We start from the raw sequence: 25,789 nt of genomic DNA, 5'->3' as shown, positions 1-25,789 counted from the left end.
TAAAATTATTTTTGTGTAAGATTACAGTATTGCACAGGCAGCTGCAAAATATTGTGTAAAAATGTGTTCAAATAGAGCATTTTCAGCTTGAATGTACCTTATTTGCCTATTTTCGCTCATTTAAATGGCTGCTTTACAAGATACCAGGGTTTGATTTGAACTTTTACTCCTATTTTGCTGCCTGGTCTTGGAAAAACCTTCAGAAAACACTACAGCTTCATAATTTTGTGTCACTGGGAGAGTTTAAAGCTCTGATCAAAAGATGTGAACCTGCAAAATGCAGTTTTTACTCCTAAACTGGGTTTTGTCATGCTCACTTTTCCAATCTTTGTACATTCACTACCAGTCAAAAGTTTTAGAATGCCCCAATTTTTCCAGTTTTTTATTGAACTTCAAGTAGTTCAAGTCCATTGAATAGCTTGAGATGGTACAAAGGCAAGCGGTGAACTGCCAGAGGTTAAAAACAAAAGGTAAGGTTACCCATAACTGAAAAATAATGTATATTTCAGAATTATACAAAAAGGCCTTTTTCAGGGAACAAGAAATGGGTTAACAACTAAAAGCTATTCTGCAGCAGTGGAGGCTGATCAAGCCTTGAAAGTTGGTGCTACCAAATCCTACAGGTGTCCCAACTTTACTTGATTACTTACAACCCCCTCCATCTGCATAAAAGTAGTGTTGGAACACACCGTGGCACCATACCCTTGAGAACATTTAGGTCTTTCCTGCAGAGAAATTACGAAGAAAGTCAAGGTGTCAGTGAGTACAGTTTTCTTCACCATCAAAAGGCTCTTGGAAACTGGGGAAACTTTTAACTTTGTTTATTTGCTCTATGGTTTCATTTCAGAGTACAGTGAGACATGAACATGCATAATTTCCAATCAAAAATTGTAAAAATTGGGGTATTCTAAAACTTTTGACCAGTAGTGTTGTGCCTTCTTGAACAAGTTTCCCTCGAACGAGATTTTAACCTCAAGAAACTTTCTGGTTCCTCAGCAACATTTTACCTATTGGTCGTTTTCAATAGAAACAGTGCTGTGTCTTTATGCTGTTTCTACCAGGACTCGGGTCTCCCTTCATCTCTGGTTCCCCTGAAGGCCCAGCAGGACGACGCCGTCGGGCCCAGAGACCCGGAGCTGGGTCACGCCAGAGGGGGAGACTCTCCTCGTGGGGAGGGCTGGACTGCCCCCCAGACCGTGGCTGAGGGGCAGGAGGATGAAGACGACGACAGCAGCAGCTCCAACCAAATTTCTGAGGCGCTAAACACTCACTTTTACTACAGTGACGGCGTCCTCCGGCCGAGACCTCACTCCAATGCCATCCTGCTGCACCCCAGACCACAGATCATCTAGCTCATCATCATCCCTGCATGGACAGTAAATTTTGTCTTGATAACAACCCAAACACTGATCATTTTTTGCCTCTTATCTGTGAGATGTTGACCCTTTATTGTTAAATTGCCTTTATCAGTTAGCTGACAGTCGGGAGATGACAAGAAATGATGGGGAACGGTCCCTGTTTTATAGGACTCTGGGATGTTGTAGCTCACAGCAGGGCCACTGCATAATTGGAAAGTTTTTGATTTTAATTATTTTATACATCCACTAATGGAGAGTTAAGAGGCTCGAGACTTTTGCCTTTCACCAAACCACGTAAATGAAAACTCTTTCTGTCCTTTAACTTGCGTGGAATTAAGGTTCCAGTTACACCATGTTTGCTCTACAGGGTGCAACAATTTTGCACACAGAGCTTCTGGTTAATTCACATTGACGTATAAAGTCACAAAGATGAATCCTGCCTCTCGATCGTGGTGCCTTGTTTACAGCAACAACATTCAGGGAGGACAATATGGACAAAACATGATCCAAGGACAAAGCAAACTTTACTCTGCTGCTTGGTATCTCAAGCTCGGATGCACCTCTGAATGAGAAGTTAGTGTGTATTTGTGTATGTATTATAGATAGAAATATAGAGCGGCTGTATGTTTATTATTGTATCTTTAACAGTTACCTGCAACCACGGAAAGGTCAAAAAAAGCTCCTTTGGATGAGGAACTGGACAGATATTGAACAGCTCATGGATAAAATGCAACAAACCACCATGGCATTAATGTCATTCTATATTCACTTTTTTTTCATGAACTGTAAATATCTTCTGTATAAAAGTACTGTCAGGTGATAACACATTCCTCGAAACTGCAAAAGTGAAATGTAAAAGTCTCAATGTTTATTCATAAAAGTACAGCTTATGCAATTTTTAAAAAACAAATTGTTCTTTACTGTAATTTGGGGGGATTTAAGCTCATTTCTCCTCATAAACAAGGGTTAATGGCTTCATGATGTCGTGCAGTAACACAGTAATGCAGCAGATGTATTAAACTGCAGTTGTCCTTGTTCTGACTTACACATACTTGTTACCTCAGTCAATGATGGAAATAATTGAAACTGTGGTTTCATTGTGGAGTTAAGAGTTCAGATAACTTCTGTATTAAAGGAGTAGTTTTGGGAAATTGGCTTTCTTGCCAAGAGTTAGATGAGGATTTTTAGTATCTGAAGGATAAATATGAAGCCAGAAAAAGCGGTTAGCTTGGGATACAGATTGTAGGAAGGAGGAACAAGGTGATTTTCTTCAGTTTTATCCTCACTTTCATAGTTTCAGAGACCAGCTGAAGCTCTTTTAAGTCACTCTGCCCAACATGACACCCCGTAAAACCAGCTTGTCAGCTTTACATTCTGCCTTTTCTACAGATTAAACAAGCTTGATATAATGTATTATTGATAACCTTTAGACTTGGTGGTAGGTGCATTTTTTTTTTTTGTCTTTTGTAGGAACCAGATTAGCAGTTTCCAGCTTGTATGCTAAGATAAATGACAGGTTAATCTATCTTCTCGTCTTATTCTGCAAGAAAGCAAACATGCAAATTTCCCAAACTCTTCCTTTAAGATGCTGCTGCTCCACTAAGTGAGAACACGGTGAACCTGGCATGGATCTGGCTGTCAACTGGTGACCCCCACAAAAGGTATAGGGTCTTTTTTTTTTTTTTTTTTTTTTTTTAAATCTCAATCATCACCCTTCTGTTTGACCATCTCTGATTTGCTTGAAACTTTGTCATCATAAATTATGGATGTTTAAAACAGTGTCCATGGAATTTTAGATTCATATATCAAGAATTTTTTTTCAAAATTGCCCATCGATCAACTTTTTTTTTTTTTTTTTTTGCACATTGAAATATGTGGCTATGTTTGAACAACAACATCTCTAGAACTATTAAAGCCTGAAATATTCACCGTTAGTTCTTATCATGACAATGATTCAAAATCTGCAATATTTAAAGTGTGGGTACATGTACACTACCGTTCAAAAGTTTGGGGTAACCCAGACAATTTCATGTTTTCTATGAAAACTCGCACTTTTATTGATGTGCTAACATAACTGCACAAGGGTTTTCTAATCAATTAGCCTTTCAACACAATTAGCTAACACAATATGCCATCATCAAGGACAGTTCACATCCCAGTTCTCAACTTTTTGATCTGTTGCCCTCTGGAAGGTGTAACATGTATTAAAGCGAGGACAAACAGACTACAGCTTCTTTCCGAGAGCCATCACCACCCTGAACTCTCACGTCTGATGTCTCACACCCAGCCAACAACGTGAAATGTGCAATATACACCACTGCCTCATTCACTGTTATTTATATTCACTGTTATTTACACTGTATATTTGTAAATAGACTGTTTGCACTATCTTTAAGATTTCTTTTGCACTGAATAGGAGAAGCTCTCCAATCTCGTTATACACTGTATAATGACAATAAAGCACATTCTATTCTATTCTATTAGAACACAAGAGTGATGGTTGCTGAAATGGGCCTCTGTACCCCATGTAGATATTCCATTAAAAATCAGCCAGCTAGAATAGTCATTTACCACATTAATGTCTAGACTGTATTTCTGATTCATTTAATGTCATCTTCATTGAAAAAAATGCTTTTCTTTCAAAAATAAGGGCATTTCTAAGTGACCCCAAACTTTTGAAAGTGTATATTTATAGGAACTGCTCAAGAGTTTATTGTCTAGTGTGTCTTTCAACAAGTATATCAATTCAATAAGTATAATAGATAATGTAACCGTTCATACCATTTTGGAACTCCAGAACCCTTTTCTATTTTAACTGGGCTATCTACCAATATTTTAGTTTTTGTGGTACAACTTGTCGTGCCTGTTCAGTCAGTTCTGAAAGTTCCAAAAATAACTTGTTTTTGAGGCCAAGTATTTTGGATTAAAATGTATTGTTTATGTTTTGTAATAACTGTGACACAACTATATATGCTTCAGAAAATATCTGTCATCGTGATCTACTTTTCCAATATTGTAGATTCTGAATCAATGACATGATGAGAAATAGAATATTTCAGGCTTTTATCTTTAATAGTGTCTGAGATATTGTCGTTCAAATAGAACCTGAAATTTGAATGTGTGAAAAATCGTCTTTAAAGTGGGTCGAGAGACAGTAATAAAAAAAAAAGATCTTGGAAAGTATTTGATATATAAAGCTTACATTTCATAAATACGTATATTTTATTGAATGAAATTTTAGGCAAATCAGATATTGTTGAGCAGAAACTGAAGGTTCTGAATGTTCATTTTTTTTTTTTTTTTTGTTCATGATGCCGTTTCTCATTAGGAGGATTCTTAAATTCACTGACCCATAAACATAATGCAAAACTGACTCGACAAATACTAAAAACTGCTCTGATGCATCATTTCATTTTGGAGAGGAGAGTCACTGCAATTGTCAGAAAACATCAGTGAAATTCATGTGACCAAACACAGTATAATGATTACCAAAGTCAATGGGGGGTTAGTTTTATCCTTTCTTAATCTTTTCAGCAATGCGGTTAACTAATTTGTCAAATTTTCTGCCTGATATCTTTGATATCACATTAAATCAGCCAGATGCTAAAGATGGATCCTTGTGTATACACACAAAATCAATATTAAAATAAGTCACTTGAGGCTGTACGTCCCAAAATGTTTTTATAAATCTCTTAACTGGCTCGATTTACAAACAAGTATCAACTCTTACAGTCTAAGCTATGTCAAAGTTGTACTTTATCTAAAAAAAATGAAAGCACAGTAAAATCAGTCAGCTACACTGTTTTTCAGTAATATCAAAATACAAAAAGGATTTAATTAAGCTAGACATAAAATTCCACTGGGATACTTCTAGCTTTTTTCAATCTTCCCACTCTGTTGAATTAAACTGTATTTTGCGAAAGAGCCTCTTTGTGAGTCCGTTGATGAGTGCGAAGGTTACTCCTCTGAGAAAAACACTTGCCACATATATCGCACGTGTACGGTTTCTCTCCTGTGTGAATTCGTTGGTGAATCTCCAGATGGCTGATGCGATCAAAGCTCTTGCCGCAGAATGGGCAGATGTACCATTTCTCCTTGACGTGGCGATTCGCTATAGTTTTGTGCAACTCTGGGTCATTTAAAAGAAATAATCTGCTGTCCGGGTTGAAAGCAGACATAGGTTTAGTTTGTTGTTGTTGCTTCTCTGAAAGGAATCTAATGGACATTCCTCTCTCTGGGTGATTTATTGTTTCTAGAGGTTGACTTGGCTGAGACTGGCTGAAAGTCAATGAAGGCCTTGATTTACTCGACGCACCTTGAACTGTCCCGTTATCTCTCACAGAATAAGCCGTCTCTGCTGAATTATCAAAAATATCCAAGGCATTCTGAATGAGCAAGATTTCTGAGTCCAGATTTTGCGACAGCTGCTTTGGTTCAAAGAAGCAGTCTGAGTCGTCTCCAACGGAAACAGACAACCACTGCTGAGTCTCTGGCTCCTCCACCACTTCAGAAGGTTGGAGGTTCACATCCATCTCGTGGTGACCCGCTCTGTCTAGAACACCGGGATCCGAGTCCACAATCTGTTCCACAATCTGGACATCATCCTCATCTTCCAGCTTGACTATTAAGTCCTCATCCTCTCTGTCCTCACTTTCACAGAGGCCCGACTTGAGCTGCTCAGTCTGTTTCTCTTCTGTTTGAGCTGGAGGCGATGTTCTATTGTTTGTTGAGGTGTCTGCCTTATCTCTGATGCCCTGATCAGAAGACAGGGTGTTGACTGAATCCACTGTGGGGCCTTAAAAGACAAAGCAGGTTCATTTAAAACAAATTCCACTGAAAATTCATTAATTAAAGACATTTTTGCTATGTGACTAATATACAGCTCTATTTGTTGTTATTCATTGTGTATACACTATGAAATGTTGTGCTACAGTGATGAAATAAATTGCCATTTATAATTATTGTAGAAAGATTTCATACATTGATTGTAACCCACTATAATCCAGTTATAAACAGATACAAGGACATCAAGTGTTTATGTACAGTATCTGTCAATACAGTTTATACAGTGAGCCTACTAATGGTTGTCCAGAAGTGGAGTTAAAATTGTCAACAAATATAATAATAATACTCCCCTTATAAATGTTTCCAACTACATTGTAGTGTGTTTTAAATCATTTAAACTAATGATCAGTTTTATTGTCAGATAATCTACCAATTATTTTCTCTAAAATTTCTCTGATTGTTTGAACTGTAAAATGTCTCAAAATGGTTAAAAAAAATGTTAGTGTTTCTCAAAGCCCAAGATGACGTCCTCAAATCTCATGTTTTGTCCACAACCCCAAGATACTCAGTGTACTCTCACAGAGTAGGAAAGAAAGGAAAATACATTTAGGAAGCTGCAATCAGAGAATATAGTACAGTGTAGTACAATATAGTATAGTGTAGTATAGTACAGTGTAGTAAAGAATAGCATAGTATAGTCGAGTACAGTATGGCACATTACAGTACAGGCTAGTACAATGTAGTATAGAATAGTTAAGTATTGAAAAGTATAGCATGTTGCAATATAGTATAGCATAATATCGTGCAATATAATATAGTGTCGTACAACAGAATAGCATATTATACAGTATAACAGTATAGTACAGTGTAGTATAGTATAGTACAGTATAGGATAGTCTAGTACAGTGCAGTATAGTATAGTACACTACACTATATCATAGTGTAGTACGGTGTAGTATGGTATAGCATAATATAGTACAGTGCAGTACAGGATAGTACAGCATACTAAAGTGTAGTATAATATTGTACAGTATGGCATTGTATAGTAAAGTGTAGCACAGTACAGCATAGTGTATTGTAGTATAGTATAGTACAGTATAGTACAGTGTAGTATAGGATACAGTATAGTACACTGTAGTATAGGATACAGTATGGCATAGTATAGTACAGTGGACTATAGTTTAGCATAGTATAATATAGTACAGTGTAATATAGTGCGGTGCTGTATAATACAGTGTATTATAGTATAGTACAGTATGACATAGTATATTACAGTGTAATATAGTATAGCTTATTTATTAAATGTACTTGTTAGTGTTACATATGCATTTAAAGTAAACAATAGTTGTTCTTACCATTACCGGCGGGCGGCAGCAGCTTGTTCGGCTGCTCTCTCCTGGACTTACTCACAGTCTGAGTCCGGACCGTTAGCCGCTCGTTTTCCATCAACTTCAATTTTCTGTTCAGCGCTTCAATTTCGCCTTCTCTCCGGCGGAGCTCGACCTGGACCAGAGCGTAGCCGTCCTCCCACAATTTGTTGATTTCCACCACGGCTGCTTTAGCTAGCATCTCCATGATGGAGGTTAACTTGTTCTGGAAAGTCACACAGTTGGCCATGTTTGTCCCGAAACAGCACCTCTGCCTGCCGCGGCGAGGGTTAACGGACTCTGTATGGGACAAGTCACACAGGGGCGGCGATGTGGCGTTTAAGGTTCACATTACCGTCGCTGTTTGAGGTGAAAAACATGGAAGTGTAATACAATAGTAGCAGGAAACGGCGGTGGTCACGTGATGGAGGAGGTACGGTGCTCCTGAGGGGTCAAAAGTCCTCAACAGCAAAACGCGAAGTTCACTGTGTGGTAGTTTATGGTAATTAAATAACTGCAGTTTCGTTTTATAATACTGTACTAAAGTTCATTATTACACTTGAATTATTAATACATGTTCTTAAGTCAAATTCTAGTGTCAAGGTAAGCATTTTTTTTGTCCTTCAATTAAGGACGATAATATTTTAAGCAAATATAGATCTGTTTTTAATTTGTTTACCACAAAGCAAGCAAGCAAGTTGTTTTATAAAGCAGCCTATCATACACAGAGGTTATTTAAAGTGTTTTAAAGGTAAGCAAAAATGTAACAAAATAAAACATGTAATAAAAAGTTATTAATTCAATTAAATAAATAAAAAATACTGATACACGAAGAACAAAGAGGTTTATAGAATAATTACAACTGTTTAAATAAAGCAGCTAAAAAGGCAAGAGAATAAAAAGGTAACTAAAAGATGAAATTGACAATAAAATACAATACACGTTCGTTAAAATCAAGTGAATTAAAGTGCAGACAAATTTATTTAAAGTACAGGTAAATACAATAAGTTTACCAAACAAAAATATAAACGAAACAGGTAACATTTTATTAAATATTATCCATTTGTTTTAAAATAAGGAGAATAAGTATTTGTGATTCCAGCACACTCAATCTGTACAACAGAGTGGATGTCATGAAACAAGAAATATTCACAATGTTGTAAATCATAATGATCAGATGGACAGTCATGCCATAGAATAGAATTCACAAGTCAGTATGTATGTCCACCATTTGAATTATGTAGTGCCACACATACTGTGACAGTATGATCATCAGTTCATGAGGTCAGTGCAGCTTGTGTAATGTTGTCCTCCTCTTCCTGAAAGTTTTGGTGAAATTGGTGAACATTTTGGGGGATTGGACCATGCTGTCAGACATGTCCAACCACAGCTGTCTGACATGATTCTGTAGTCAACAAATGTTGGAGCTATCGATGGTCCAATGTCTGGCGTCGATCTTAACTGACGTGCAGCATCCAGCAGGTCAACCGCCTGTTTTTGTCTTTCTCTTGCCACCTATGGCATTGTGTCACTTGAGCAAAGTTGGATTTTAAGGTGACTTTTGTAGTCACCAGTCAAAGGAGTGTCTGTTCTGGGCACACTGTCTGATGATTGTCCTTTAAAGCTGCACCTCACTTGGCTATGCATTAACTCAGTGGTTGAGAATTTCTCACCATTTGAACACCTGTTGAAAATTTAAATGTGACTCATTTCTAACAATAGAAAGCAAACTTTAAGCTTTTCTCTAAGTCAGAATTAAAAATTGCATGCTGTGTTTACTGTTTTCCTTTATCTAATTGCTAATCACTGGCATACACAGTGCTTATTTGGTACCCAGGACTATTTGACTGTAAAAAGAAGATACCCCCCAACAACTTTTCATTTTATTAATGTTTTAACTTGTGTTTTTATTTATACTGTGTGGCACTTACTCACCTGTATTAGTGAAGTTGTTTCCGGTGCTACACCGATTTACACCAGAAGATGGCAGTAGTGGCGCATGAGAAAGACTGACTTCCCAAAACAGCTCAGTTCAAGCGGAAGCTGTGTAGAAGGAGTCATTACAGAGAAGCCATTGCTTGAAAAGCTGTCGTTTCTGTGTTTACAGGTGGGTTAAGTTGCACAAGCAGTATATAGGGTACATTATAAGGGTTTTTTTTTGTAAGTTCACGCTAACGTTTTATTCACCTAGTTTGTACTTTGTGATTGTTCTGCACATTAGAAGTTGCCGCTAACTGCCGCTAGCATAAATGCTAAAAGCGTTAGCTTTTCCCGTTGATGGTGCAGTGGAAAGACTTTAGGATATTTTGCTGTTCATAAATGTGTTATTACACAGTCCAATATGTTTAGAATTACTCAACCACTTGTCCATGGATATAAATAACAAGTATATGCCTGGTGATGTATTTGTATAAGCCAAGTTCATTGTTATTCTCAGGGATGTGGATATGTAAGGATATGTTTTCCTTTTTTTGTATAAAATATGTAACAGTGACTGTACAAACAGCTGTATAATTACTAAAATATTCGTCTAGACAGTGTAAAGACAGAAAAACAGCTCAATTCAAGCGGAAACTGTGTAGAAGGAATCATTACAGAGAAGCCATTGCTTGAAAAGCTGTCCTTTCTGTGTTTACAGAATAAAGTCATCCTGTTACACAAACGTCCATGCCTTTGTCTTCGTGTGTAACACTTAGAGATTGGGAGAAATTTTCAGCTACTGTTGCTCATCCAGAACATGCAGCATCCTGCACATCCTCACGTCTGAAAACATCGTGTTTGTCATTATTGCACAATAAATTAGTTTCTAAAAGTGTTGTTGGAGTACATGAATGACTCTTCTGAGTAGGAAACTTTACTGTCATGCCTTTGAAGACATTAATTTCATAACAGTTAAAAGGTTACAAATAAGTTCATGGTGTGTAAATAAGTTGATTTCAGGTTAAAAACTGTTAAAGGGCAATGGTTAAAAAGTTATTGGAGTGAAACACTTCTTCATAAAAGATCGTCTTGATTATTTAGAGCGAATGTTCATCTCGCATATAGACAAGCGTCGATGGTTTGGCGGAAGACAGACTGGTGGTATGGCAGAAACAGCGTTGGAAAGACTGCATGTATACGTTCCAGTGGCTAAACGTTTGAACCTAGAGAAATCAAAAGTATCAAGTTTACAAAGAATTTATATAGAGGCCACGAGGTTCTTCAGAAAGGTTTGTAAACTCCGTCGTGTTTTCATTATCAGCTGCCGATGTTAGCGACGTGTATTAGTTAGCTGTTGTATTAGCATACCGCTTAGAAGAGATGTTGATTGCATATTTGTATGTTACAGTTTTCACAAGATGTCTTCATACACCCAAGAAAAGAAAGCCTTGTGTGTGGAGTATCTTTGATGGTTCACTGACTGTCTAGCAGTGCAGCACGTGCTGTGAGGACAGCACACTGAGCCTTAAAGTTTTAACCCGTTGGTATAATGTAATGATGCAACACTGACTCAACAGATCTGAAGAACTGTTTGGATACATCCTTTCCTTTATCAAAGAAGAGTTTTTGCAACTGTCAGCTGATACTAGTGAAATTTGTATGTGACCAAACATATGTCTTTCTCCCTAAAGCGATATGACGAACAAAATTGAGGTCACCGTGCAATGACTGTTAATGTCTAGTGTGATTCAGTTCTTTATCTGAATTTAAAATCCTACAGTTAGTAACAAACAGTGCTCATGGAGAAATTTTCCGCCTTTGTTGTTGGTCAAGGAAAATGTTCGCATCTGAAGAGGGAACGAGGAAACGTGTCATTTTTGAATCATTCATGATTCAAAAATCATGAATGACTTGAAAAATGAAAAATGTTGTTGAACCTGTGTGATGTTGGATGGCATCAATCAAACCGAATGATTTTCAGCACTAAATAATGATGGTGATGTTATTTAACTGATTTTGGAAGTTCTTCATGGAATGTGTTGAGGTTTTAAAGGGCCATTGCAGTAATCTAATGTAAAGCTTAAGCATTAAGCGATTAACCAGAAAAATAATCAGCAATGACTTAATTACTCGTTTTTATGCAAAGATCTACATATTAATGAAATGAATAAAACACATGCCTGTAACTTATTTATTGGCCAGTACGTTCTCTAAAATATCTCACTGCATTTTAGCCATTCACAAAAGTTTTAGTACTTTTAACCAGTGTTTATATCTTAAAATAGTCAGCTGAGAAAGAAAATAAGATTATAATAGAAATATGTATAAATGCCTTTAGGTTCTCTGTTGTACATCAAAGAGCTTAGGTATGACACAGTAAAATGGGATGGTTCTAACAGTGGCAGTGTTGTTTGAGGCTGTATTTCCTAGCAAGAATAGACTACTTTGAAGAAAAAGAGAGTGATTGTTTGCTAATTTATGTACTTAAGCAGCTCAAAGCACAGAATTACTTATAAATGCATATGTCAGTGCTATACAATTAGTCAACTAATTCGACATGGTTATAATAATAATTTTTCAAACAAAAATGCCAATCAGTCTTTTATTTTTGCCTCTTACATATTATGATTTGCTGTTCATTATCACATATAAAAGTAAAAAGATTATATTTGAGGTTTGAACTATTGAATTGTAAAAACAATTAAAATTTTTTTGACAAAACAAAGACTGTTTTAGCAATTTAAAAAAGTATCCAAATGAACTGATATTTGAAACAACTGTTATTTGCAGCCTTAATTTAGTAATCTATTACAGGTTTCTTTTGTTTGTTTAAAACATTTTTTTTTATTGCAAACTAATCACTAATTTGGCTGCTGTGTGTTGATTTTATTGCCTTACTGTTGGGTCCCTCCAAACATTGTAATACTAGTAATAAAAATGTAGTTCTGAAAAGCAACAAGTGAATATGAAACTTTTGGGACCAATTTGGAAGTAAGGCCATGGAGTAGTTGTCAAATTTTATAATAATGGGTCCTTGAAGGAAAATTCTAAAGTATAAAGCCTCTTTCTGTCAAATCAATGGACCTTTAAAGCCATAAGAAATAGAGTTTCTTTGAATATTTTTAATTGTTAGCAAATTGGTCATTATGGCTTAGCGTAATTATGAGTAATTTGAGCATTTATGAATAAAAAACACTAACTGATTATCACTCTAGTATATAATTAGTACACAGCAAAAACTGAAGTGTTAAAAACTCAGAGTTTTGATGACCAGAGTACAATATTTTACACCTCGGAGTCCATTGGAAAGAGAGCACACTTGCCAGGTTCTACCAGAACCTCTCACTGGTGTTGACTTTAGTGTAGTGTCAGTGTGGAGTTGGATCAGTGTTCATTTTGGGTCGATGAACTCCCAGAGAGTCTATGTGACCATTGAGTCTGCCCCGTTCTCATCAGAGTTTAGGTTTCGATTCGTCATCAGATCGGCCTCGCCTTCCCATTGGTTGAATACATACTTTTAGAAAGACTCATCGAAAAACCGCGGTCAGGTTCAGGTTATGCTGAACACCACACATGTCGAAGGCTCTTCAGCAAGTTTCATCAACTGCAAAGGATTCAGGTAAGAAATGTACAAGTGAATAATGCAGAATATAGAACTTTGTCGTAAACTACAAAAGCTAATGTTGGTAAGAAAACGAAGGCGGTGCCTCAGGCTTCAGTTTAGATTGAAGTTTAGCTAACGTGCTTTGCTAATTGTATTGGTAACGTTAGCCTGGTGACATATTGTACACTGAAAAATACACCATTCATGTCTTAACTAGCCATAGGTAGCTGTCGCTCTGCGTGCTATTCTAATTTGAGGGCAACGTTAGCTTCATGCTATAAACAATTTACGTTACGCTCGTAACTCCCGACTCCCGCCTGAAATCTTGATATTCGCGGTCAGTCGGTAGAACGGCTTTGCTCCGTGTTTGGTCCTGCATGTGTACTAACAACACGTTTGTGTTGCAGTAACGTCAGAGAACTACAGCGATGCTTTTCAAAGTGCAGTACCGTGGAAAGAAGAAATATATCAAGCTAAATGGAGTCTCACATCCAGCCTTTCTTCAGGAGGGTAATGTTTACGTTGCTTCTTCATGTAACCATATGCACCACATCACTTTGCTCTGTCACATGAATTGTTTTGCTCTTAGAACCATTTTTACATGTGTTCGCTTGATATTATCACAGTAGCGTTAATGCTGTTGATACAAAAATTTGGGAAATGTGCAGGTGGGACTTTTCTAAGGAACAACTTCAAGTCTATGTTTCGAAATACTAATTTGCATAGTAATAATAATAATAAAAAAAATTTAAAAGTAGTGTCAGCAGAATTAGTTTTTTGAACCATGAATCTATCGATTTATCTCAGACGTGTTTATGCAAATCCAAATGAACTTCACTGAATAGTCACTGCCAAGTGACAGCAGGCTAGCAAATTGAAAGGGCCTATAATAGACACCTATCTTTATGAATGACACTGTTGCCATTGATTTTAAAGTAATTTAATCTACAGATTCAGTAACTATTTTACAGTAATTACTTAACAGGCATATAGAAGCTGTGTCATAATGTTCAGGCTGTTGATTACCTCAACACAAGAGAGCATTAAGCCTTATGGAGGTAGACTACTTTCAGAGACAGGCCATTATCTTCTCATAAACTATCCTATTAAGTTCCAAAAATTACTGGTAGCCTATACCTTAGATAGGTTGTGTCAGTAAGATCATAAGAAAATTAAAGTTGCTTGATATGTGTTTTTAGGTGTTAGTGTCCTTTGTCATTATCTTTGATATTAAATGAATCCAGTCATGAAGTTGGAATGTTGTGGTTGTGGTCTGCTCGGGAGTCAGAATTTCTCTTCCTGATGCAAATGGCTGTCCTTTTTGCAGTTTAGGTTCTCTTAGTGGCACTGTGCTGCTATATAGTAGCTTCGACCATTAAGATAGAAAATTTGCTTATTGTTGAGCTTATTGTTTTCCCGCTTTGTGGCATTTTAAGCATAACAACCTCTGTGTCTATGATGGCAAGTTTAACATTATAGCATATTCCAGGTTTCATTTAATTTTTTTTGTATTCAAAGCTAAAGAGAAGTTCGGCATACGCACTGAGACAGACATATGTGGTGGATGACACTGGAACAGAAGTTGACGAAGAGGTCTTCAGCGATATCTTGGAGGAAAAATCAGACATCCTGTGGACTATTTTTGATGTTCACTCTGTAATGGGTAAATAACTGTACAATTCCTTTGTACATTACAGAGCTACAGTTGTCTATCACACAAAATATTAGGTTTTCACTAGTGTCTAGTTGGATTACCAATCTTTCATAGCCCATCTGAGTAATAATTAAGTGGATTGACCAATAGCAATGCTGACACAACTACTTACAAAAAAAAAATACTGCTTAAAACATGGCACACATCAGCCACCAAAATTGATATGTAGTCAATAACTGGCAAAGAAAAACTGACAAAGTTTCCAGGGACCAGTCCCCCCATACTACCTCAGCTCTTGAGCTTGTGGATTGTTGAATGAAATGGCAGGGAAATTTTTTTCTTTTTTAGAAAGTTATGTGTTCCCCCTTTTCAGATACTTCCGTCCTGTCCTCGTGCACAGACACCTTGTCACTATCATCACGCTCATCAGACAGTGATGCTTCTCTGATGTCGCCAAAAAGACAACGCATTGATGACACCTTTCTTATGTCCCCAAAAAGTCAGCATATTGATGATAGTTCATCACAAGCCAGAGAGGTGAAACATTTCTCCTTATGTCATAAATACTGTATATTTTTGGCATGAATATTTTGTTTGTTGGTCTTACTCTTTTGTTTTTCCTCTTACCAAGTTTGTCAAAAGAGTTCTGGAACAAAAGCCTGGAGGTGAGAAGATACTTAAAGAATATGCAGTGAGAGGAGAGATGAAAGACCGAACACGTCGTGACCTCATCAACATTGTTGTTGCTCATCTGGTGGAAAAGTATGGGTAAGTGAAATGTTTCATGGTTCATGATTTAGTGAAGAGTGCATTCATAGTATTTAATCTCAGGCATCATTGTCATAATAGTCAGGTGATTGCAGTCACACAGCAAGTGATGATCAGTAAATGGCAATGGCCAATGAGCTGTGGTCTGGAATCACCTTGGAGTCAGCTGGTTTTATTGAGATAATGATAAAAACACAAGAAGCAGTAAGCACTAGGACACTACTAATGTTTAGTTATAGCTGTACTTTAGCCTATTCTTATGGCATCTACAAACAATTTGGCCCCTCCAAATAGTGTGCCACTTTTGGTGGTACTGAGGTCTAATCTTGCCGAAAGGCTATTATAGAGGGCGGGTATCTTCACTAAAGGAGAAAGCTACTTCTTAACAGAAAGAAAGGATTGCTCTCAAGATTTCAAGAAATCACAAGACAATAATACAGATGGATGCCAAACTGAATAGGTAGTATTGGTAATACTGCTAATACAGTTTATGAAGCACATCTTTTTTAGGATTTTCTTTGCATTGGTTTTTTATACATGGTGTCATTAACCCCCACAGGCGTGCTCCACCTATGGACAAAAGAACACAGTGCGCACTGGGGATAGTAACATTGTTCCCCTCTCTAAAAGATCCCTACTCCAAAAAAGGCTATGTGAGTATATATTTCAAAATAAGGTTAATGTTTCCCAGCACTTATGGTTATTGCAATCACAACTTTTGTTGTTTCTCAAAAGTAATATACACGGGCTTTATTTTATCAGTATTTCTAGGTGTGCAAGTAACTTGGGGAGAATTAACACTTTTGATAGTAATAGCTAATGCAAGATTGCGATAAAAGTTATCAATATTTTGTTTGTGAAGACTGTTCTTTAAGCATTTCCAACTCTCTCGATATTATGTGTAGGAACACTTTTTTGATGCAAACAGCAATGAGGGCTACATTGCCTGGAAGCTTAAAAACACACAACGAGAACTCAGAAGTGGCAGTAACTGTGAAGGTAGGAGAAGGAGCTCTCACACCTCAAACAGAAGTGGGCCGGAGTTGGAGAGAGAGGTGAATAAAGAGCAGCAGTTGGAGGGAGACCAGTGTTGTGAGGCCATATCGCTACTGAAGCACAGCACAGATGAAGAACATATCTTCATGAAAATGAGAGAAACCTTCCATCACAGACAAAAATTGATCCACGATCCTGAGCAAAGCAGCACAGTGCTTACAGTGTTCCCAAGGTTCCTTGACACAAAAGGCTTGGTAAGCTCATTTATTATGTTTACAATGCGTTACCTGTCAAGAAGAAATGTGCAAAGATGAAAATGGTACTATCACTAACGCCATCATTAATACAACTATACTTGCTCCTCCCTTTTAGGTGTTGCAAGACTTTGACCTGTTATTTGGAGCTGAGACTGCATCAAAACTCCTCGAGAAATGGGGAACACTCAAGTCCAAAGTCATACAGCAAGCCAAAAACCTCAGCAAGACACCCCTGCTTGACTACTTCATCCAGTCTGCTGAGGAGAACCCTGATGAGGATGGCGAGGTCCCAGGTAAATTATTTATATTAACCTGGTGTGTATCTGGCTACCTTTTGAAAAGTTGATTAATCTATCAACCATCAGAAATGGTTGTTTAGACAAATAATGTTTTTATAGTTTTTAGATTTGAATATTTATGTTTCAAGGTGTAGATCATGGTGAAAGCAGGTTTTTTTTTTACCCCCTTCTAAGGTTGGGATAGTGACATGGCTTCACTGCTACTGCTGGTCTTCCTCTTGCCACCACCACCAAGTGGAAAGAAGGGAGCTGTGAAGATCAGTATCCGGGAAGCTGTGGACCATGTAGTCAGGTTTCAAAAGGTCAGTGTGTTCTGATTTCCATTTTCACCCATCCATTTGGCAATAGTGTACCTCCTACTTGAAAAACAATAATTTTGGCCATTCCATTCCATCTCAGATTATCAGATCAGATTGAGGTAGACTGTCACATAAATACTAAACAGAGTACATTTTGGCAAGGAAATACCTGAAATTACTTAAGGTCTACATAGGTAGACAACATTGATGACCTGTCTGATGTCATATTTTCTTTGTGTGACCATGCTAGAAAAAAATGGATTGCATTATGAAATGCTGAACAAGTCTGGCATGGGAAAAAGGCCATCAAAGGTCAGGTTTCTTTAAAGTCTGACTTATCTATCAAAATGTTATGTATAGTGTAGTTATCATTTTGTCTATTGTTATCTTACAGTCATGTCGCAGCCTTCAGGAGCACTCTGGTACAGAGCAGCGGAGGCAGCCCTACATCCTAGCAGTTGGGACGACAAGAAGAAGCATCCATGAGTACTACATCACATTGGATGGTGAGCTCCTTCCCTGCAAGGCCAAGTCTTCCCTGTCAGCCTTTGATGAACTTTTCAAAACACATTATGTGTTTGGCATCTCTTATAGTCAGGCTTTAAGCAGCATGTACACATTTGTGCAGACCAGCATATACAACATTGATGTAGGTCTTTCTCACGAACCTCCTAGAGTCAAGGACCTTAGAGCTAAGCTCCTCAACTGAAGAATTCTGATGTATAAATGCTTTGTTTGCAAATCCATTTTTGTCACCATTCAAAAGTTGCCCATTAGTTTCATTACTCTGATGGTTCTTTTGTATGGTAATCCACATTATATTTTTGTTGTAATAGGATTTTTGGACTGTTGACTTTTGAAATATTTTTGCTTTCATGTCCAATATGGGGTCAGTTTATTTTGAATTCAGAAAAGAAGGATTATCTTCAGAGCTGAAAAAAAAAATGAAACGAAGGCACTTTATATCTTATGATGATTCGAATTCTTTATGGCTGACCTGCTAATTGCTTTAAATGTCTGTTATCTGCCTTGTTAACCGACTGATAAGCAGCAAGCAGGGATGGGTTGGTTCATTACATATCAGCATTTAAATAACAAACAGGTTATATTATTACTGTTAAAATCACATGTAAATAAAACATATTGTTTTCAACAATATGATGTGTAGACTGTTCATTCTTGAAGTGTAAAAGACTGGACAATGTGATTGTTGTGTGTTACATGAAGTGTTTTACTAAGAATTTGTGACACTGTTTCAGTGCTTTCAAAGAGTACATTTTCACTCCCCAAGTGTTAAATAATTACCTCTTTAAAAGCACCGAAACAGCGTCAAAAAGTACTAATTAGGGAGTATATTTTCACTCCCCAGATGTTAAATAATCAGCTCTGTAAAGTGGTACTAAGACACTGACTTGGGAGTACATTTTTTACTCAGTAAGGGGTCTAGGTTTACACTGCAGGGTGTTGGAAAACATTGAAACGGAGTCAGAAGGTACAAATTTCAGATTACATATGTAATCTTTAAGTGTTCAAATGTAACTCTATATTTGGAGTATATATTTTACTCTTTTGACGGTGTTCAGTCAACACCGAAATCTTGGACCTATATATGCACCGAAATTGGTGTTAAATGTACACCTATAGAGTACAATATACACTGTGATTTTTGCTGTGTAGTGTAAACTGAACTTAATTACATGTAAAGCGTGGCCTGACCTCACTCAGTCACATTGTTATTTGTCATAGGATGTCCGAATGTTCAGATCCTGTTTGCTGCTCTGATAGCATCAGGATGTACTGAAGGAGTGGCTGAGACATTAATGAGGGTCATGATCCTACAGTGACATTTATTTCACACTCGCATTTCCTAACAAAGCTATCACAAAACTTCACCCAAGGCAAACACAGGTGTGACACATGTTGAATGAAACCAAGAGCAGTGGTGTGTGGTAATATGCTGCTGTTGTTTAAGCAGGATACATGTGTAGCAGTGCTGTCTGCGCTTGTCCACTAGATGATGTTGTATTTCCACTAGACTGCATACGTCAGGGTTGTATCAGCCGCCCTTGTCAAAAAAAATCATATTAAATCAGACTCTTTTAATCTATGTTTGCTGTAGTTTGCCATTAATTGTAAAATCTTCACTAATTCATATGCCCATAACTTGTTTATTGGCCAGTAGATTGTCAAAATATCTCGGTACATTTCAGTCAGTTATTGAAGTCTCAGTACTTTTAACCAGTGGTGGCGTCTTAAAGTAGTCAGCTGAGAAGAAAATAATAGGTTAATAAAAATATATTTAGGTACCTTTAAGTTCCCTAGTTTGTTGTATGTTAAAGAGCTTTTGGTATGACACAATAAAATGGAATGGCTCTAACAGAAGCAGTGTTGTCTGAAGGTACATTTCTTAGCAAAAATAGGCAGCTCTGAAGAAAAAGAGTTGCCTCAAGCTGTGATTAGGATTTAATTGAATACATTTCAAAGCACAGAATTACTTGGAAATACATATGATGAATGCTATAGAACACGTAATTATTAGTCAATCAATATAAAAGTCATCATCAGAATTTTAATAAGCAATTTTCCAAGCAAAACTGATATTTTTTTTTCATTTTAGGCTCTCAAAGTGATTTTTTTTGAGTTTCACATTGTTGGTTGAATAAAACAAGCAATTTAAATGTTCCACTTTCACCTCTGCACACCTGTGACGGTTAGTTTTTACTATTTTCTGACAGTTTTGATCTGACTAATAATCTCTTTATCAAGAAACTAATGGATAATTTGAATTATCGTCATTTGCAGCCCTAATGCTTTCTAATCTATTTTATTCTATTTTTTTAAACGTTTTTTGTAGGACTGGGACTTTAACGCGTAAATTTTGATTAATTAATCACAGAAAAAATAATGCATTAAAAATACGCATTTAATGGCACCTCTCTCAGTTCCCTTATTTCTGGCACACCGATAACACTGCTGAACACTCCAGCCCAGTAGGTGACAGTAATGCACCTAAAATTTGTTTGCAGCCCTGATGAACATGCACAGGAGCGACGTCAGCGCACAAGAAACTTTGGTGGACAGTGAAGAAAGATCACATTGAACTTGTTGGGCGGGAAGTTTTCTTTTAAAAAACTTCCCGATGGTAGCTTGGATAAAAGCGTGGTTGTGTGCAAATTGTGCAAAGCATTTACTTATCACCGCAGCACTTAAAACTGACGGTATCACCTTAATGCAAAACATGTTGCTGTTAGCTCCAGAGCTAACATTAGCTTCAGCAGTCTTTTGGTACCGGCAAGCAGTGTCGCCATCCCATAACAGACCACTTTGAAGACACTGAAAGTGCTTGAGTTTACGAAACGTCTTAAAATGTTGAATATAATCGCTATAATTGCACTTTGAGTTTGCAGTAATCTGTGAATGTAGAAGATGAAAAAATGCACAGATAAATATAAATGGAACAAATATTTTTTAATAACAAACCACAAAAATGTCTGTCTTTTAATAACTCAATTATGAACTTTTATGAAAAAATGTTTGTTTTTATAAATAAAAATGTATATTCCTAAAAAAAAGAACCATCAAAACTACACCATTAATCAGACCCAGAAACAATGAAAACACAATGAATCTATGGATTTTCAGCTTTTTAAAGGTCCTTGAACTACCCATGATTATGTGCCATACAATGAAAAAACCTAACTAAATACAGGCTTTATATCATCAAAATCACTTTTGTCTATATGTCCCATTTTAAAATTGTATTAATTTGAATAATTTCAATTTAAAATTAAAATTATAAACACGTATATGTCTATTCATTGATTCAACGGTCAACCAAAAGTTACTTGAATTGAAAAACTTTACTTATTGACTCAAATATTGCTATTTGACAATGCGATTAATCAAGATGAATTAATTACAAAACCTGTAATTAATTAGATGAATTTTTTAACCGCATCCCACCACAAATTTTTGGTAAATCACAAATTAATTACTAATTTAGCTTTTTGTTTTTTTCTGGCCTTTACCAGTGGGGCCCTTCTAACACTAGCATTAGTCACTAATTAGAAATCCACGTTATGAATGATATACGATGAAGAGCTTTGCCATAACACAATAAAATATGATGGATCTAACAAAAGCGGGTTGCATTCGCAAAAATAGACTGCAGAAAATGCTCATTCTCAAGATGAGAGTACTTATTTAGGTATTTATATACATTTATTTCAAATTGTGTATCACAAATACAATGAAAATATAGAAATAACCTTGAGCTTCAGCACAAATTTAGCATAAGGGCAATATTTGCTTTCTCTATTCGTTTCTATCCATCTATCTATCTATCTATCTATCTATCTATCTATCTATCTATCTATCTATCTATCTATCTATCTATCTATCTATCTATCTATCTATCTATCTATCATCTATCTATCTATCTATCTCTCTCTCTCTCTATATATATATATATATATATGTATGTATGTATATATATATATATATATATATATATATATATATACATATACATATACATATATATATGTGTGTGTGTGTGTGTGTGTGTGTATATGTATTTATATAGTTTTTTTACATGTATATATTGGAATTGTTTTTATTTCAATTTTTTTGGTTTGTATTTATCTTTTTTTTGTCTGCATTTGTTCTCATTGTTTAACTCCACAAAAGAGGTGTCAACATTGTATGAGATTGATGCATATTTTAGTCTTGCAGCCAAATATTTTATTTAATGCATGTGTGTGACCATCACCGGCCCTCCCTGAAAGCTAAGCAGATATTCTTTATTAGAATTCCCTATTATGAGCCAGGGAGGGCAGTGCTACACCTCAGTGATGTGTCGGGGAAACAAAGACTGGACAGGACAAACAGGACGAACAGGATGAACAGGGATAGAAAATAACAGGCGGTGCTATTGCAATTAAAGATTGTAAGGTGGTGTACTATTCCCAACTACTAACTGCCCATCAATAAAACAGAAAGAAAAAAAAATAAATTAAAAAAAGAAAACCAACACAAAAGAAAAAGAGATTCAATAAATAAATAATTAAACAAACAGTACTGAGCACCATAATTGTGGATGTCTTGACAGTATAGAATAGGATGGAAGAGAATATGCCAGAAGAGGATACCAGTGAAGGAGAGAATGAGTTTAGGGTAGAGACTCTGCATTGTATTTATCAGTCCGATGACGAGCTTGTTGTATCAGAATTTCAGTCATAATGTGCACCAGCTAGTGTATGTTCTGGTTGACAATAAAGTGGCTATTCTATTCTATTCTATTCTATTCTATTCTATTCTATTCTATTCTATTCTATTCTATTCTTTAATTATCTATAGATATATACAGGATAGAATAGAAATACTTTATTGATCCCCAAGGGGAAGTTCTACTGTTCCAGTAGAAAGCAGAAATAGTAAAGTAACATACAGAATAGAATAGAATAGAATAGAATAGAATACCCTTTATTAGTCCCAGAAGGGGAAATTTGCAACATCGCAGCAGCAGAGTCACAGTAAGAAAACCAAGAAAACAGAACTATAAATTAAAGAGGTAAGAATGCTTACATGAATGAATTGCACTTGGGTGAAAATATACTAAGATACAAAATGCACGATAAAATGTAAAATATACTATGAAAAAAAACTGTACTACATTAAAAAATGCACCATAAAGTGTTAATGCAAACAATAAAAAATTACAGCGAATGAATGAAAGGAAAATATAGGTCAACTTTTCTTATCTAAATTTAAATTCGAATTATTATTGTATTTTTATATGAAGTATTTATTGTTTTTTTTCTCGTGTCATTTGAGCGTCTAGTAGTTATTTTATTTATTTTTTTTTAAATATTATTAAAAAATTATTTTATTTTATTCTCACAGTTTGAAACACAGCGTGTGACAGTGACTGCGCATGCTCATTGGCTCCCAGGCCCGTCGGTCAGAGGTGGGCGGGGCCAGTGGGAGTGACTGATGAGAGCAAAGAGACGAAGGAGCTGTCAAAGACCAACAACCGTCGGAAATGTTAGCCTGTGCGATACAACAAAAATACACTGTACTTCGCTCTTTTGTGGAAACCAGAACGACAGAGGCCGACTTTGAATTCACTTTTTGAAAATTCCGCCTTTGAGAATTTGGACTTTTGAACCGTCGCGACGAGGAACTTGTTGTATATGTGTGTGTGTTCGTAGGCTCACAGGCTAATGTCTGTTAGCTCTTCGCTCAGCTCGAGAGTTTTGTTGACAAACTAGCCCGTCCGCCAGTCAGCCAGCTAGCTGCGCTATCAACTTTGCGGTTTCGGTGTTAGGTCGTCGTTTAAAAAAAAAAAAAAAAAAAAAAAATTCATGCCACCCGGTAAAAGCATGGGACCCAGCTTGGACTATACTTCCAAACATCTACATGACATAAAAACAGGTGAGTCTGCTCAACTCTTATCAGTGAGTAAACGCTCATAGTGACTCCTGTTTACATTTTCTCTGGCGTCCACAACAATTTCTCAACAAATGAGATATGTGGATCCATCAGCTCTATTTAATATAACTTCTTGTATCAAGCAGCTCTTCATGCTACATTTGCTTTCTATGGCATCCTTTTTTTTTCTCCTCCATGCTTCTTGCCCCATGGACTAATTCATTACTTTAAACCCTTGAAGAATGACAGGTATGCACCAGCTCACATATCATGGCAGGTAAACACAATAGATTGTGGTCAGATAAGAAGTTGCTATTCACTTTTGTTAAATGTGACCTTGCACAAATTCTTGGCATTGCTCTTTTAGTGCGCTGGGAACTGTAGCTCACAGAAAAAAAGCCCCATCTAATGCTGAAAATTGCTTTTTAAGAAATATTTGGCTTGTTGAACTTATCACTAAAGACAATCATGAACTTGTTTAAAAATAATGATAATAGGGTGGTGTTTTCATTCAGGATGCATGTGCACTGAATGTGCACGCATGAAGCTTTCACACACATTCTCAACCACCCATCTTTAATGTTCTGTCGACTTGTCTTAGAGTATTGAAGCCCTTTTGCTACCTGTTGCCATTTCTTAGTGTGTATATCACCCAGCAAAGTGATGGTTGAGGTGGAATTTACCAACCTTCTCTGATTTATACGGTAATGGCCTATAAATTGTCAGCTTCACATAACCTGTAGCTCTTCAAAGACACTCTAACCCTCCCTGCAACCTGTCATTATAAAATCACTTAAGTTTTGATTTATTGCTGGCATTTTCCATTAGTCTGTATTCCACCAGGACACAGCTGGGTAGTGTTCAGGCCTCCAAACTACTGTTAAAACATTTGGCCTGAGGCTGCTCTGCTGATGCCCCATCGGTTTTGAAGTAGCACCAGGCCACATTTACAGACCACAAAAAAATACGCCTTTTAAAAAACCACCCTTTTCCATGCATAATTCCTTTAGTGTGGTGTTTTAAATGCATGCCCTTTGGATGTGTAGGCAACAAGGTATAGTTTGGGAACAAATATAGTAAAGGACAGTGGTGGCTTGCCTGTTTTCGTTTTATCATTTCCAGTGTCAAAAATGGTTATCATGTTACTGAAAATTACAAGTCTGAGGAGTTGGATTTTATATTTTTTTAAATGGTATGCAGCTATGGTTGTTTTAAGTATTACTGAGTTGTTTGTATATCAGTTGTTTATGATGTGTAGTTTCATGGTAACATCATGTGAATGTGTCTAAATTAATGTTTGTGGTGAGTATCTGTTTTTCCTAGAAAAATCCTCTTGAAAGAATATTCGATTTTAACTAGCCTCACTATTTTAGGATTTTTTAGTATCATTTGCATGTTTGAGGTATTAGCAAGTTTTTGTTTAGTCAGTAAGGGCTGCCTCAACCACTGATGTGGGTGTGTGAACACAGAAGTTCTCTGTTGCTGCTGGCTGTGTTGAACCAAGAGTGAATTTATATTCTCCTTGCTGACCTATTCTTGTCTACTCAGATACTGCATACATGAAGCTCGTGCCTGTGTTCTTGTGCTTGGACGGAAACCCTACTGAAATTAGAAGCTTACTTGTGGGCTGCATTTTTCTTGGCACAGGCACTTTTATTTCTGCCGTACCATTTCAACAAGAAAGAAAATGAGGTGTCACTGGAAGAAAAAAAGGAAAGCCTTTTAAGGATGTGCCTGGGACAGAGAATGATCTCAGAAGTTAACCAGTAGGTCTACACTAACTTCTCTAAGAGGCTAGTGTCAGGTTTGCTGTTCATAGAGTTTAATCTTATAATTATCTTATCTTTGCCGAGGATTGACATTTGTGTTTTTGCTTTGGTTAAGTAAATCTCTTTGGTATTTTCATTGTAAATGTGCACCTGTCTTAATCTTTGCACTCTTCCTTTCAATCTACAGTGACACATTCACCATGTTGTTGTTTTTTAAAAATACAGCTGTCAAATATGACTGCAATGCATCACCACTGCTTATGGGGACAGAAATCTCAGAG

General features: G+C 36.6%; 4 protein-coding genes across 9 annotated transcripts in view; 3 read left to right on the top strand and 1 right to left on the bottom strand.

Annotated features, from left to right (window-relative positions):
* LOC111579135 (nectin-4-like) overlaps window positions 1-3,849 on the top strand; it is a 57,120-nt gene extending 53,271 nt beyond the window's left edge. For both annotated transcript variants that reach the window (XM_023286282.3, XM_055014432.1), the window contains one exon: window positions 1,062-3,849. In XM_023286282.3, the coding sequence (XP_023142050.1) occupies window positions 1,062-1,352 (291 nt within the window). In that variant the 3' untranslated portion in view covers window positions 1,353-3,849. The remainder of the gene's footprint in view (window positions 1-1,061) is intronic.
* Window positions 3,850-5,020: 1,171 nt separating this feature from the next.
* LOC111579134 (zinc finger protein 892) lies at window positions 5,021-7,921 on the bottom strand. Its single transcript, XM_023286281.3, has 2 exons — window positions 7,499-7,921; window positions 5,021-6,153 (listed from the first exon to the last, which is right to left on the bottom strand). The coding sequence occupies exons 1-2, from the start codon at window positions 7,758-7,760 to the stop codon at window positions 5,261-5,263; spliced, it is 1,155 nt and encodes a 384-aa protein (XP_023142049.1). The 5' UTR covers window positions 7,761-7,921; the 3' UTR covers window positions 5,021-5,260.
* Window positions 7,922-15,042: 7,121 nt separating this feature from the next.
* On the top strand, window positions 15,043-18,441 carry LOC118471344 (uncharacterized). Its single transcript, XM_055014325.1, has 6 exons — window positions 15,043-15,225; window positions 15,320-15,456; window positions 16,016-16,109; window positions 16,825-17,002; window positions 17,183-17,310; window positions 17,702-18,441. The coding sequence occupies exons 1-6, from the start codon at window positions 15,043-15,045 to the stop codon at window positions 18,014-18,016; spliced, it is 1,035 nt and encodes a 344-aa protein (XP_054870300.1). The 3' UTR covers window positions 18,017-18,441.
* A 4,853-nt stretch (window positions 18,442-23,294) lies between these two features.
* Window positions 23,295-25,789, top strand: part of tesk2 (testis associated actin remodelling kinase 2) — a 78,625-nt gene continuing 76,130 nt past the window's right edge. For 2 of the 5 annotated variants that reach the window (XM_055014247.1, XM_055014248.1), the window contains exon 1: window positions 23,295-23,742. In XM_055014247.1, the coding sequence (XP_054870222.1) occupies window positions 23,673-23,742 (70 nt within the window). In that variant the 5' untranslated portion in view covers window positions 23,295-23,672. The remainder of the gene's footprint in view (window positions 23,743-25,789) is intronic. The other 3 variants (XM_023286280.3, XM_055014246.1, XM_023286278.3) reach the window with 2 other exon arrangements.

This window comes from Amphiprion ocellaris, chromosome 10, assembly GCF_022539595.1.
Source record: "Amphiprion ocellaris isolate individual 3 ecotype Okinawa chromosome 10, ASM2253959v1, whole genome shotgun sequence".
In the NCBI taxonomy this organism is placed as follows: Eukaryota; Metazoa; Chordata; class Actinopteri; family Pomacentridae; genus Amphiprion; species Amphiprion ocellaris.
Note: the sequence above shows the minus strand (reverse complement) of the source record. Positions and strands in the feature narration are given on the sequence as shown.

Excerpts from the sequence above, each read along its gene's own strand:
- LOC111579134 (XM_023286281.3), bottom strand. The coding sequence starts at position 7,760 with ATGGCCAACTGTGTGACTTTCCAGAACAAGTTAACCTCCATCATGGAG. Across the intron at positions 6,154-7,498 it reads GCTGCCGCCCGCCGGTAATG|GCCCCACAGTGGATTCAGTC; the intron begins GTAAGAACAACT and ends TTGTCTTTTAAG.
- LOC118471344 (XM_055014325.1), top strand. The coding sequence starts at position 15,043 with ATGTGTTCCCCCTTTTCAGATACTTCCGTCCTGTCCTCGTGCACAGAC. Across the intron at positions 15,457-16,015 it reads CATCTGGTGGAAAAGTATGG|GCGTGCTCCACCTATGGACA; the intron begins GTAAGTGAAATG and ends TAACCCCCACAG. Across the intron at positions 17,003-17,182 it reads TGAGGATGGCGAGGTCCCAG|GTTGGGATAGTGACATGGCT; the intron begins GTAAATTATTTA and ends CCCCCTTCTAAG.